Source organism: Macrobrachium rosenbergii, chromosome 31, assembly GCF_040412425.1.
Source record: "Macrobrachium rosenbergii isolate ZJJX-2024 chromosome 31, ASM4041242v1, whole genome shotgun sequence".
In the NCBI taxonomy this organism is placed as follows: domain Eukaryota; kingdom Metazoa; phylum Arthropoda; class Malacostraca; order Decapoda; family Palaemonidae; genus Macrobrachium; species Macrobrachium rosenbergii.
In genome coordinates, this window is record NC_089771.1 from 33,503,012 (window position 1) to 33,519,205 (window position 16,194).

The 16,194-nt window shown below is 37.2% G+C and overlaps 1 protein-coding gene across 1 annotated transcript in view; it reads right to left on the reverse strand.

Moving 5' to 3' along the window:
- Positions 1-16,194, reverse strand: part of LOC136855531 (uncharacterized) — a 106,832-nt gene that overhangs the window by 79,293 nt on the left and 11,345 nt on the right. The window contains exons 2-4 of the mRNA XM_067132654.1: positions 11,459-11,603; positions 8,304-8,339; positions 7,657-7,819 (exon numbers count right to left, since the gene is read on the reverse strand). Coding sequence (XP_066988755.1) covers positions 7,657-7,819; positions 8,304-8,339; positions 11,459-11,603 — 344 coding nt within the window. The remainder of the gene's footprint in view (positions 1-7,656; positions 7,820-8,303; positions 8,340-11,458; positions 11,604-16,194) is intronic.

A 16,194-nucleotide genomic window follows, 5' to 3' on the forward strand; every position in this document is an offset into this window, starting at 1 on the left:
CTCTTATCTGTCTACACACACAATCCTTTTCAAATGCCAATAGCTCTCTCTCTCTCTCTCTCTCTCTCTCTCTCTCTCTCTCTCTCTCTCTCTCTCTCTCTCTCTCTCTCTATATCTATATATATATATATATATATATATATATATATATATATATATATATATATATATATATATATATATATATATATATATATATATATATATATATATATATATATATATATATATATATATATATATATATATATAGACACATACTGTATATATACACAGTAAATTGACACAAAAACAAGTAAATTAAAAGTGCGGAAGTCCAGTAGCGTGAGATAATCACAAGGAAGGTCCAAAAAGAGATTCAATTAGGCCTATATGAAAAACAGAGACCTGGAAGAATGGAAATATTTTCGAAGGAGTGTCGAGCGAGGCAATAGGGAACACCCAGAAGTATACTGCTCCCAGGAGACATTAACAAACGCCAAGGAGGTTAAACCTCTTTGACAGAAGCACGGATTAAAAGGGGTAAATGGGAAGGGTAGGCCTTTAAAAACTCGAGAGAAGTACATTTGGCAACGTAGGGGACAACGCCTAAATCGCCATGAAGGAGCCGATAGGGTATAGCAAAGAATAAGTTTCTTACATGCTTTACTAATGATGTGATAAACTAAAAGACAATTTCCCGAGCCACAAAATCTGTAACTAACAGAATATAGTTTTACATATTTACCGACACTTTGAAATTTGACCCCTTTCATAATGAAGTGGTTAACTACAGCACAATTTATCTACGATATGGGCAACAGAACGCACACCAGAAAAACTTAACTGAACAAACACACCGTTTGGGTACACATACCACCTGGATGAGTGTGAGAAGTATGCGGAACTGTGAAAGAATGACTCTGAGCTGCAATAATAGGATTTAACTTCACAACAGGCGGCCAACTGTTTACACTTTCCTTCTTAACATACTTCATTTCCGCGTCCAACTGTCAACTTGGATGGGGTGCACATGTTAGACTGAACTAGTGATTCTTAATCTTTTTCTTACCACGTCCCTCTAACAGCTGGTCCTTCCTCCACGCCCCCCTTGCATCTATGACTAAATTCCCTCCCAGATTTAAAGGAAAATGGAAAAAAAAAAGAGAAGGGGTGTTTTTATTCTTTTGGGAATGAATTAGTGAGATACTTGGCACTGCTTCTCAGCGACTCTTGTTAAGAGAATAACAACAAAATAGAGAATGTTTTATTTTTCCATATGGCTCAATGCTCCCCCCAACCTTGGAAATTGCTGACGCCGCCCTGGAGTGGCGCGCCCCCCAGGTGGAGAACCACTGAACTAGCCAAAAAAACCACCGCTGAATTAACAGCGTCAGAGGATGTCAGTAGCTTAAGATGAGCCTTGCATCGTAACTGATTGGGGCTTATCAGATATGTTCAGTTTATCTGACATTTTTTACACGCACTATCATCCCTGCTAATCCACGCCATTGTTTCTACTTTGTATATTCCATGTATAAGGCATAGCATTTAGGCCAAAGGCCAAGCACTGGGCCCAATAAGGTCATTCAGCCCTGAAAGGGAAATTGAGAGTAAAAGGCTCGAAAGGTGTAACAGGGTGGATAACAAGATGGAGGAGAGAATATGAACGGAGGTACAGTAAAAGGAATAAAAGGGATTGCAGCTAGGGGCCGAAGGGACGTTGCAAAGAACCTTTATTAATGCCTACAATGCATGGCATGAGGTGCACTGTCGGCAATAACCCCCTACGGGAAATAATTATTGCTGGTAACCAATTTTTAATAATTATTGCTGGTAACCTATTTTTTTAATATCTATTGTTGGTAACCTATTTTTTTAATATCTATTGCTGGTAACCTATTTTTTTAATATCTATTGCTGGTAACCTATTTTTTTAATATCTATTGCTGGTAACCTATTTTTTTTTAATATCTATTGCTGGTAACCTATTTTTTTAATATCTATTGCTGGTAACCTATTTTTTTTAATATCTATTGCTGGTAAACTATTTTTTTAAATATCCATTTCTGATCACCTATTTTGCTTACCCACTCCTAACCAAGAATTACCTTAATTTACTAAACTGCTTTGTCATCTAAAGACATAATCTGAACTCGACAGGAATATGTAAAGCAGAGTCGATATCAATTTTCTATCGGGACACCCGAATGCTTAAGTCAACCATTTATCACTGTTCCTATAGAACATGGGCGCAGGTTTGAATCCTGGCTTGTAACAAAAACAATTACCAGTTATAAAATCCTTTGGGTGCCAAGTTATTCCCAAGGTATGGTGAATTTAAATTAAACAATATTTATGGTTTACATATAGGCATATAAATATATACATATGCATATATATATATATATATATATATATATATATATATATATATATATATATATATATATATATATATATATATATATATATATATATATATATATATATATATATAATTGTCGTCAGGTCGACAATGGTACCTCGTTCTGATTAGGGGCCCGGGTTCGTTTCCCGCTACCGGACATCAGAATATCTTCATATTTCTTGCACTTGGATCTTAAGTGCTTTGCAGTGACAAGCGTATCCAAAAAAGCGCGAAGAATTCGACAAAGTTAAGAGGGCACTGTGGCTATTACAATTACATATATATAATATATATATTATATATATCTTAATATAATTAAAATTAAATAAAATATACAGTCTATAATATTTTCATCAAGTACTTTTGCACATGGGGGGGGCATCTACTACAACTGTGGCAATGCTTCCACTTTTCCTAGTAGTAGTTCTTCTTCTTCTTCTTCTTCTTCTTCTTCTTCTTGTCTTCAAGGCTGAAGCAGCTATGAAGGCACAAACAAAAACTGATATTCAGTTGCTCCATTTATTTAAGCCCACAGCTGCTTCAAACATGGACTAATGGTGGCCTTCCCAAAGGCCACACAAGGATCTAACCACCAGGCCACTAGGCTTCAATATATATATATATATATATATATATATATATATATATATATATATATATATATATATATATATATATATATATATATATATATATATATATATATATATATATATATATATATTATATATATATACAGCCAAAATAAAAAATATAAAAATTCATATATATATATACATATATATATATAAAAATATTATCAAAAAGATTATACAAAAATATTATAAATATATAAAATATATATTAGTGAGTACAGCCAAAAATTCCAAAATATTATCACAACAAAAATATTATAAATGAAAAAAGAAGATTCCACACAAAAATATTATAAATGGAAAAAAGATTCCACACAAAAATGTTATAAAAAAAAAAAAGATTCCACACAAAATTATAAAAAAAAAAAAAATTCCACACAAAAATATTATAGAGAAAAAAAAAAGATTCACACAAAATTATAAAAAATAAAAAAATTCCACACAAAAATATAAATACAAAAAAAAAAAAAATTCAACAAAAATATAATTAAAAGGAAAATAAAGAATCCACAATGCAAGTGACACAAATGCTCAACAATCTTCACATTCCATGATGCTTTTCAACGAAAAACCTGTCACTAGCGAAAGTGCCAATGGGCTCATTAGATTAAATAAACAAAATATATACATATTTACACAGCTATTTTAGGTCACAAAATACTTTTGGACAAAACTGTCACGCAAATTATTGTATTTGTTAATGATACTATTAATTATACTATGAGCAAATTCAACGCAGTGTATCAATGCCCTTAAAAACGTAACAAAAAAATAAAGTAATTTTTAATGCATTCGAGATATCTAAAAAAAAAAAAAAGTATTTTTGAACGCATGGGAGATAAGACGCACCTACATAATACCCGACATCGAATTAGAATAGTATTCATATTTCTAAATAAAAAAAAGCTATCAAGATTAAAACTACAAAGATATATATGTCTCACTTTTCTTCGAAGGAAAATTAAGCCAAGCACAAATGTTCACGGCTTCTGTTACGCGTCCTTAATTGCCTGATCAAATGAAACTGCATGCCTCGAGATTTCATTTGTTTAGAGAGAGAGAGAGAGAGAGAGAGAGAGAGAGAGAGAGAGAGAGAGAGAGAGATGATATCTTGATATCCTTGTTCTCACAAAATCGGTATTCAAGGTGGCTAATGCAGATACAGAGAGAGAGAGAGAGAGAGAGAGAGAGAGAGAGAGAGAGAGAGAGAGAGAGAGAGATGATATCTTGATATCCTTGTTCTCACAAAATCGGTATTCAAGGTGGCTTAGAGAGAGAGAGAGAGAGAGAGAGAGAGAGAGAGAGAGAGAGAGAGAGCTAGCCAGCTTCCAAAGGCATGGACTTTCATTGAAAAAAGGAATGTGCAAAAATTAGGTGACGACAAAGAGAGAGAGAGAGAGAGAGAGAGAGAGAGAGAGAGCTAGGCCAGCTTCCAAGGACGCACACGTTCACCGAAAAAAGAAACGTGCAAAAAATACCCGGCGAAAGAAATTGGAAACCACAGATTGCCCGGCCGTGTTTTGAAGAGATCTCGGGGCTTCAGACGAAATCTCCCTCCATCTCCCCAGATGCAACTGGCGACGGCGCGAAAGCCGAAAAGGAATCTCATTAATGAGAAGCTTCGAAACACACTGCAAGGAACAGATATAATTTTGAGCAGCGCCCCCCGTCTCGTGGGAATGGAATGGAATATGGAATGGAATAGGGAAGAGTTTAGGGCAAAGGGCCAAGCGCTGGGACTTATGAGGTTATTTAGCGCTGAAAGGACAACTGACAGTAAGGAGGTTTGAAAGGTGTAACGGGAGGAAAACCTCACAACCTCACTATGAATCAATTGTTAGAAGGTGGACAGCAAGATGGAATAAAGATAATATGAATGGAGGTACAGTAAAAGGAATGAAAGGGGTTGCGGCTAGCCGAAGGGACGCTGTGGAGAACCTTTAGTAATGCCTACAGTGCACCCGTGAGGTGCACTGACGGCACTTGTTTGGCTCAACTTATATTAACCAAATTTCAGAAGTTTGTAGATTACTGTAGATAACATACTACAATCCCTTGTCTTCTTCGGGGGTGCAAACTTTGACACAGGAGAGGGAATTAAGCACCGATAACAAATAGAGAGAGAGAGAGAGAGAGAGAGAGAGAGAGAGAGAGAGAGAGAGAGAGAGAGAGAGAGAGAGAGAGAGAGAGAGAGAGAGAGAGAGCTTGTTCTCGCTAAATTGGGATTAAAGAGATTTTAAAACGGAAAAAATGGACACATTCGGACAATAATTATACAACTTCCATGCATAGACACAAAGAGAGAGAGAGAGAGAGAGAGAGAGAGAGAGAGAGAGAGAGAGAGAGAGAGAGGAGAGAGAGAGATGAATGTATATATATCTCCTTGCTATCACAAAATCGGGAGTCACGGTAATATTATAGAACGAAACAAACATTCGAACAATTATTTTAGAGCACTTACGCAGACACACAAGAGGCAATGATCTCAAGCATAGAGAGAGAGAGAGAGATGAATGTATTATAGCTATCACAAAAACAGTAATATTATAGAACGAAACAAACATTCGAACAATAATTTCAGAGCACTTACGCAGACACACAAGAGAGCACGATCGAGAGAGAGAGAGAGAGAGAGAGAGAGAGAGAGAGAGAGAGAGAGAGAGAGAGAGAGAGAGAGAGGGGAAGCTTCGCAAGTGTCAGTACCAGGCTTAGGTTAATCTTCTTTATGAGGAAGTTGACGTAATCCATCGGGCGACTGGCGGAGAGGAAAGGGCCGTGAGGATTTCTACCTCTAAAACGAAATGCATTTTCGGAAGCTCATTTGACTACGCAACAAATCTCAAATTTCAAAGGAGCGTCAGAATTGGCAAAAGGAACCTTCTCACAGAGTCGGCCAGAATTCGCGAAAATTAAGATATATACCCTCAAAGCGGGAGGGTGAAAATGGGGGCGAAAGATTTTCTTAGAAAAATGCAACGTTCCGGATTTTCTTTTGAAAAGTCTGAAAGAGGATTATGGCGCATGTAAGCTCGTTCGAGCAGTCAGCAACCCCGGGGATAAGTTTTGTGTTTAGGCGTCGCGGGCGGGCTTATACGTGCCAGGGGGTCGATTTATTGGGGAAAAATTGTGCAATGAGTTTACGATAATCAGTGCTCACAGCGTTGAGATGCACTTGTAATTCAAGTATGTAAAGTCTTATACATTTGAAGATGAACCATACCAACGCTTTGAGAACTATTGCAGAGTAGCATAAAATTTATACCTAAAGAATTAAATTTCAACCTCATTATATCATCAATTACTTAGCTCACACACACACACACATCACAACTAAACAAAAACTGTCACTATCAATTTAGCTTGTGACATTCAAAGATATAATCAGTGAAAAAAACGAAAAACCACTTGATTATAGCTCTCGGGCTGTTTAAAAAATTCGTGGCTTTCAATTCCCGGCTAAATTGGGAAAAATTAGGACACCGGTTTTAACGGGTAAAGTTTAAAGTGGTCTAAATCATCGCTGCCATTTTAATCGATAATTGTTCTGCGAATTTCATCGTGGAAGGAAGTTATAATATAATTGTCTGTCTGATACGCCTTTAATTTCACCCATCCCTTGAGTGAAAAACATGGAAAACTAATAAGCAATATTAAATACTGCCCGAAGGAGGGTATTCTCTCTCAAACGAATAAAGCTATATATATATATATATATATATATATATATATAAAGAAATATATATATATATATATATATATATATAGTGTATATATATATATATATATATATATATATATATATATATATATATATATATATATATATATAGAGAGAGAGAGAGAGAGAGAGAGAGAGAGAGAGAGAGAGAGAGAGAGACAGAGAGAGAGAGAGACACTCATTTCCAAGGAAACTCAAGGAGGGATATTTTGCACCAAAACGATGGTGTAAAAACAAAAAATATATATATTTCTCCCAAATATAAACAGGATGGCCTATATTTTTAAACAACGTTCGCCCATCCGTACATATGAGAATCAAGGACTTTTATTGGCAATAGCTTTTGAATGCTTATAAAAAATACCACTGAATTTTTTCACGACTTCAAACCCAATACATTTTACATATATAAAACTTAACCAAAGTTATAACACACAATTCATTAAAACAAGTAATGACACCAGAAAAGGATTTTCATGGAAATTGCCTTACAAACTGTATCAGGAATACTGATATTAAATTATTAAATTAAATTGAAAAGGAAAGCAGGTTTGTGAGCTAAACCTTTGACAATACTGCGAATGGTCTTTTAAAACTCCTCTCAAGCACTGTAGTATAAACTTTTCCCTCTATGGTGCATCACTATATTGTGACCCGAAACAATGAGTACAAAGCCACAATAACGTAAATGAGAGACCGTATTTTTCCAAAATACAAAAAAAAAAATCTAAACGGTCGAAAGCTCCCTTTTTTGTAACTTTAGAAAGATTCAGTCTCTCATTTACATTACTGTGGCTTTTCGCTCAAACTATTTCGCCTGTAACCACTGCATCCTGATTAAAGGATTGCAGGATACGTGAGCCTACGCGAGCCTACGCAATCTGCAAAAGTCTAAAGATATCTAATCTCCTTACCGGTCGTTTCAGCGATGTCATCCATAAAGTCATCCTCCATCAGGTGACCGTTCTCTATGGCACCTGCGCCTAGGCTCACGTGACGTTTTCTTTGACCGATCACATTCTGACTCGGGGGACGAGTCAGTGTTGAATAGGCATCGTGGTACACATCCAGCGAGTCCTTCGTCAGATAGGAAAGGAAAATTCAATTAGATATTGTGAATATACATCCTTCATTAAAAATGATCTGCCATACAAGGTTTCAATGAGAAGCTACGTTTCGCTACTCTGTGGGAAAAACATATGACAGTTTGGATGCTGTTTAGGTGGAATAGGCCTAGATGTGGATGTCGTATAGAAATTGTCTGATGCAATGACAAGAATTCTAACTACATTATCATTCCACATATAACTCTAGTACAAATTTAATCAGAAATAGTCAGATACACTACTCTGTGAAAAATAAAAACAAAGTTGGATGCAATTTAGGTGGAATAGGCCTAGGTTTGGAAAACACAGAACGGTTAGTCTGCTGTAATGACAGGAATTCTAACTACAATGAATATCATTCTGTCAATAACTCTGGTACACTTTTAGTCAGAAATGATCATGCATTTCCCTACAAGGAATTTAAAGGCTAAAGAATAAACATCTTGAAAACTTACTTGCAAACTGTGGTAATTGCTGGGCTTTCGTCCATTCTACGAGGGAGGCACACAAACAAGTTAAAGAGAAATCAGAAAAAAATAAAATAAGCAGGCAAACAAGCAACATCACATGCAACGACAATTAAGACATCCACATAAAATGAAAAAAAAAACATGAAAGCAAAATGTTATACAATAAAAATCATGTTCACAAAAAAAGTGGTTAAATGTGCCCGTGTTCACATTAAAACCTAACAGAAGCAGATTGCAGTTAATGTTAGCTGAGTGTTAAAAACGTAAAAACAAATTAGCGTTTGTAAAGCTGGATAATAGCATGACATGGGTTTTTTATAACGTTTAATGGAACTCTGTAAATAGTTAATAGTGTCTATATTGCTGGTAGCGAGGACGATATCGACAGACTGATTTGAAGCTTATGTTAAAAGGGTTTCACAGTTGATCCTCTCTTAAAACTCAGTCTGAAACAAGCTAGGCCTAGATTTTAATCTTTGATTATTACTACTATTATTATTATTATTATTATTATTATTATTATTATTATTAATAATGGGGTAGCTTTACTAGAAGCCCAACATCAAATTCTACACTTACATGGGACTAGCACTAAGGTTTTGTTTCTTGAATGACGAAAACTGAGTCAAACCTATATCTAGACACAAAGAGAGAGAGAGAGAGAGAGAGAGAGAGAGAGAGAGAGAGCGGGGTAATTGCTAAAACCAAAGAATCATTTGCATTTATCATTAATAATTACCAATCACACAAAACCATTAGCACATCGCTAAACCCATCACACAAAAGGATACTTTTACCAGTTTGAAGCTAGTTATCGCAACGAGCAATTAACTGCTGGTGATCATTACAAAGGAATTATCCAACTTGCCAGGCCAAATTTCATTTGTTTTCAACTACCGACTATATGAGAGAGAGAGAGAGAGAGAGAGAGGTCGAAAAGGGAGCCAGGATAAGAGGAGGATTGGTTGGATAAAGGCAGAGAGGATGAGAAGTAGGAGCCAGGGGTAGTTATGGAAAGGGAGGCAGAATGGCGTCTATTATTCCTCCCTTGTTATTTACGATGATAAATGGTCAACGTGATAATCAAGCTTATGGAGAGAGAGAGAGAGAGAGAGAGAGAGAGAGAGAGAGAGAGAGAGAAATATACAATGGATGATGGAGACCTGATCAAAACTATACAAGACATCAGTACAGAGAGAGAGAGAGAGAGAGAGAGAGAGAGAGAGAGAGAGAGAGAGAGAGAGAGACGTGCGAGGAATGTAGTAGTATTAAGTGGTGGCATGAAGATATTTAAATACTTTTCAAGGCAACCGATGCTTTTTCCACTGATTGAAAGAAGACACACTACGCTTCAAACATCATTATACAAACAATGATGAAGGGGAATACATAATAATGAACAACACTCATCTACAACGTCACATTTCATAACTCCCAAAAACATGGAAATTTATACGATGCCGCCCTCCCACCATAATTTCAACCAGCTTCCACACTCTCCCTATAAATTAATGGCCGGGTTGAGGGGGTTGTCAAAACGATGACGCAACTCGTAATTAAATTACGCGAGGGTCTAGAACACAATTTCATGGAGAACTTTAAGGAGCAAGTCAGGTAAACTACTAAGACTGGGCTAGATACATTGCAAACAATAGCAAAGAACAAGCCACTTAATTTTTAATAATTTTCTTTTTTTTTATACTGGGTCAAATACATTGCAAACAATAGCAAAGAACAATCCACTTAATTTTTAATTTTATTTTTTTATACTGGGCTAAATACATTGCAAACAATAGCAAAGAACTAGCCACTTAATTTTTAATTTTCTTTTTTTATACTGGGCTAAATACATTGCAAACAATAGCAAAGAACAATCCACTTAATTTTTTTCTTTTTTTTTTATACTGGACCAAATAGAAACAATAGCAAAGAACAATCTACTTAATTTTTAATTTTCTTTTTTTATACTGGGCCAAACACATTGCAAACAATAGCAAAAAAATACCCATTTTAATTTAAAATATACTGATGAAAATTTCGCTCATTTGCCCGGAGATGACAACCGTTCAAAAAATGTGTTTTGAGTTACTGGTACCAGCAATAGTTCTTTGTTCCATTACTGTGGTTTTGTCATATTTGTATTTGTAATACTCAGCCAATTACACTATAGAGTACAGGAGTTTTCAACTTTAAATTGTCTGCTTCTGAAAAACAGCAATTTCTTAGTTATGTCACTTCTGGCAAATGACAAAAAGGGGTTTAATAACCACTGCGGGTTACCTATATATATAATTCTTGGGATATTCTTAAGCCCTCAAAACATTGATCCACTCTCAGATTCCTGAGATGTATGCTAGTATTGCACCAGCCCCGTTTTTTTTTTTGCCATGCCCCTTCGTTAGGTTAGGTTAAATTAGATAGGTAACTACAAAGTAATTTGGGTGTGGGAAACATGAGATTATTTTCAAGAAAATTCTATGGTTAGGTTTTAGGACATGGCGTCCCGCTTTTTTCAGGGAACGGTCCCGGTACTAGGGAAAATGCAGCCCAGTCTAGTCCCAAAATATGAAGTTTTATCTAATTCTTATAACCATCCGTTTTCCAATGACATAAGTATCTCTTCCTTTCGATTGTGCCACAATGCTTCTATCACTTTTCTTTTAAGGCTTAGGCAACATAAAAGCACAGAACTGCGTTAAGTCATCCGGCAAAAATAATCGGTTAAAAATGTTAAATTTTTAAAAAATCTTGCATTATACCCTGAGAGTTTACAGTATTGTCAGCGGCCGTGGGTCAAAATAAGGCTTGGGCAGACTGGGTAAGTCATTAGACTTGCTCCAGTGTGTTTTGTTAATCACAAAGAAAAATTACGTAGGATTTTCGGCCAATGATTATAAAGAAACAATCACATCAACAATTTCCCTTCTAAATTAACGCAACCACATCACGTCAGACCAATAAAATAAAACAGTAATTATATGCGAGTCTTCACTAAACATATTCTCAAAATCGAAAAAAATTTTAATAAAATGCAATAAAAATTAATCTGTCCAGCCTTGTTTTAGTAACGAAAGCATATATAACAATATAACAAAACACAAAAGCAAAAAAAAAAAGCAAAAAAAATATGCCCAAATTACCTGAGACGTGTTAATACTGAAGTAGGACTGCGAGGGGCTTCTCCGGTGATGCTGCGGGGTGAAGAAGGGCATCAGGGCATCGTCGGCGGACTCCCTCACGTCCTCGCCGTCCTCCTCGCCTCCGCCATTTGGTCCCCGAAGCTTCCTAAGCAGGAGGGAGGGGAGAGAGAGAGAGATAGAGAGGATGTTTTAAATATTTAGACAGCATCAATGTCCTCCTGGCGTCAATGTGGAACACCCGAGGGATGTGAGAATTTCGGCAGCGATAAATTGACAAATAATAATAATAATAATAATAATAATAATAATAATAATAATAATAATAATAATAGACAAAGCATGTGTGCTGCTTGCTGCTGAAACAGGAGGCCGGAAACAGCAAGCAAGCAAGCAAGCAAGAGGCAGGAAACAGCAGCAAGCAGCAAGAGGAAGAAAACAGCAGCAAGCAGCAGGAGGCAAGAAACAGCAGCAGGAAGCAGAAGGAAAAAGCAGGAGGCAAGAAACAGCAAGAAGCAAGCAGCAGAAAGCAAGAAACAGCAAGAAGCAAGCAGCAGGAGGCAAGAAACAGCACCAAGCAGCAGGAAACATTAGCAAGCAGCAGCAGGCGACGACGGCTCTCGAGAGAAGAGACGAGACGGCGACGAGACGAGACGAGACGAGAGAGAGAGAGAGAGAGAGAGAGAGAGAGAGAGAGAGAGAGAGAGAGAGAGAGAGAGAAAACAATGGGAGGAGGAAAGGCGACGCAAGCAAAAGGAATCAGGCGCAATCATTTGTTACTCGGCGGAGAACAATAAGTTTGCAAATGACGCAATGCACAAAGCTCAATGTCCAATACATCGTTTCCTAATTCTGGGGAAACTTCGGCCCCCAGATTCCGAGTTGGCGCGACCCGAATTCCAAACTCGCGGCGGTGGTGGGCGATTGTTTAAAGCTTGCGTTTAGGATTGCGAATTGTTTGGGACGAGTGTGATCCTTTGATCGACGTCTGACTACTGACAGGGTGGTGGTGGTTTTGGGAGGAGAGATAATGTGAAAAAAAATTAACCTTAAGTAATGCCTACAGTGCACCGCAAGAGGTGCGGAGGACTATAATAATTGAAAGCAAGGGCAATTTTCAATTTTCACTGGAACAATAGAGGTGTGTTCAGATCCTGTCTCGGACACGTTCGATACCAGGATAGTGTTATATCGATAGAAACAATATAAATCGTACTTTTTGGTCTTGTGCAATTTTCTTATTACATGAATGTTAAATCAAATTTATAAATTTCATTTTTTAATTAAAGATAAAAATAAAACTGCTGACAAAAAGTCTGGCCCTCAGAGAGAGAGAGAGAGAGAGAGAGAGAGAGAGAGTATATTCCTAAGAAACTCTGCAAGATTAATATAAACTAAAAATAACTGTTACACCCTCGCCATTAAATCCAAAACAAAAATAATCAAATAAGCAAATAAAATCACAAAAAATCGAGAGAGAGAGAGAGAGAGAGAGAGAGAGAGAGAGAGAGAGAGAGAGAGAGAGAGAGAGAGAGAGAGAATTCTCACGAAACTCTGCAAGATTAATATAAACTAAAAATAATTGGTACCTCACCTTCAAAACCAAAACAATGAATTAACATTTTCTCTCAAAATTTCTGTTAAAAATCTTGTCTCTCTTCATCCCAAATTCCGTATTTTGATTTCCGTTTCCGAGTCCTCGTAATTCATGACTGAACTCTCCCTCTCTCTCTCAATCTGCATTATGTACGTGAACTCCACGATCCAGGGAAGAAATCAGACAAGACACGACCCGCCTAACGACGGCGTACCCTCAGAAAATAAACGGGGAAGAGAAGAAATCGCTGCAGCAAAATAGGAAATAAAAATAAGGAGCTGGGGGGGGGCTGCGAGCCCCTTAGTGCGGTGAAAAGGTGAGCCTTTTGGACGCTTGATAAAATGGAAGGCTCTTCCCACTCCAACCGCCCCCCCCCACGCCTCTTCTCTCACTAGAGTTAGATGGTGAGGACGGTAAAGAATGAGGAGAGTTTTGGAGATGGAGAAGATAGGTTTCGTTTCAAGGAGAGAGAGAGAGAGAGAGAGAGAGAGAGAGAGAGAGAGAGAGAGAGAGAGAGATTCTTTGCATGGGTACAATAAAAAGGTTTAGGCTAAGTGACAACAGCTATTCTTTACCGAGACAAAGATGCAACGTATTTGTAAGTGACCTTCCTTATGATAAAATGCGCTGAAATTGACCTAACAAGTCAAGACGTACCTTGCAAGCAAGATTTCAACGTGCACTTAATAGACAGGAAATAAGTTTACTGCTTCAGATCTTCAGGTAACTCGAACTATCTACAAACTTCGCAATTACCTAAATATAACCTCAGCATCCTAAGCCCACAGAACTAAACAAATCTCTACATTTGATCTTGCTTTGATGAGAAAAAACTTTAAGATAAATGAACTACACTGGAACTAAAGTAAAATGTCTCTCATGCACCAAAATCTATCGGAATAGATGGAAACTGTCGATTCAGATAAACCTGGATACCAAACAATTCAGATTTCAATTAACATATCCAGCAAAACTGCAGATTCAGACTAATCAGGACTCCCATCAAAGCAGATTAATATTATCCTGGATTCCCATCAACAACTGATATCCTGCAACAATGCAGGTGCATATTAAAATGTGTACCTATAAACACAGCCGATTAAGTTTAAGTTTCATTTAGATACATAGCAACAGCAGTTTCCAATTTACAGATTCAAGTTCCTCTGGATATCTTGCTACACTGTGAATTTGAGGAGATCGGGATACTCTGCCATCTGATTTATATGAATCTAGTTACCAGAGAGAGAGAGAGAGAGAGAGAGAGAGAGAGAGCAAAAAAGTGAGAGATACGAAACTAACAAAACGTGAGAAACGAAAAATTAAGAATAGGAGATAGAAAGAAACAATAAAAAAAAAACTGAAAATAGAAAAGATCAGAGGTAAAAACAAAGAGATGGAAATCCACTAGAATTATGAACTGAGAGAGAGAGAGAGAGAGAGAGAGAGAGAGAGAGATGTGTAGCCTAATCTCTGCATGTTAACACAACAAACAGACGGAGTTAGCAAACAAGTCTGTAGCAGCCTCTCTCTCTCTCTCTCTCCCTTCCTTGTAAGATCGACTAGACCTTTCCTCTGCGGTCTTAAGTGGGGTAAATAAAGAATTCTCTTCTCCATTTCTCCTCACGGAGCTTCATCTTGCCCGAAGGAGATGAGAATATACCGTTTGAGAAACAATCGTATACTTCAAACAAACTATGTACAAATCTAATAAATAATATTGAGCATATTAATAATTTTCAGTGACGGTACATCATTATACGGTCTGTATAATGAGCCCGTTTATGCCAATAATTATCATAGCACGATGAAATTATGTTTATTGTTATTCAATAATTCACACGTAAAAGCTTGTTTTTACAAGAAATGATTGAATTATCCTAATACTTAATAGATGAGAATTTTAATGCAAAAAAGACCTATCTCCATTTATGCTTCATTGGCCTGTACAGCGCGGAAGTTGATCTCAATCAATTCCTCTCTACATCTTGAGATAGAGAAGCCTCTGAGTCAACCACCAGTTAATGAATATGCTTTACAAACAAATTAAATGAGTATGTAATCTATAGCGTTTCACCAAACACTTTATATATTGCCCTTTTCTGCCAAAGTGTTATCTCAATCTTAGGGCCAGTCCTTTGCACAACTCTCCCTCTCTGCAACAATATGCCGCAAAATATTCCAGAGTATTATATTTCTTTTCCAGTTCAACCAAGAGATAACCACAAGAAAATCCAGGCCCCTTTTTTTTAAGGGGTCCATCCAGCTCCTCCGAAAAAAACAAAAACAAAAAAGGAAAAGTTCTTCCATGTAATGCTAGGTCATTCCAGGTAACCGACATTCTGCATTCTTTGTGGAGTCATGCTGACGATGTTCATCTGCAGTAGTCACATCGCTAAGACCACCAGATTTGTTTCCCACCTCTCTCTCTCTCGCAAATGGTAGGGCAGAAAACGATGGGGGTGGGGGGACGCAATTGCAATAAATACATATGAATAGTTTCCCCAAGATAAATAGCCTACTAGGACTATTTTGGCAAGGAATGACTGAGCTACAGAATTGGTTCCTGAAACGTTTGATTCCACGAATTTGAAATCTCCCCTCTGTCAAGTGAATCTTGAGCCAAAGAGCTAAAAATGCTTTATACATCTGAAGGCGACTGTTCCAAAAGAACGACGACTTAAAAGAATAATGGTGAAATCTGCACAAACTCTGGGACTAGAGCTCAGGAAAATAACCTAATTCATCTACTTTGAGACCCCGTAGGGAGGTAGTGCCGTCAGTGCACCTCATGCGGTGCACTGTAGGCATTACTTAAGGTTCTTTGCAGCGTGCCTTAGTCCCCTAGCTGCAACCCCTTTCGTTCACTTGACTGTACCTCCTTTCATATTCTTTCTTCCATCTTACTTTCCTTAACCCTCTCCTAACAAATGACTCATAGTGCAACTGCTTTGAAGTTTTCCTCCTGTTACACCTTTCAGACCTTTTACTGTCAATTTCCGTTTCAGCGCTGAATAACCTCAAAGGTCCCAGTGCTTGGCCTTCGGCCTAAATTCTATATTCAATTCCTAAACGTCGAGAATGTTAGCACGGAATAACTGGAATGACAATGTCAATCGTGGTATCAGCCTTTTCCGAGGTCGAG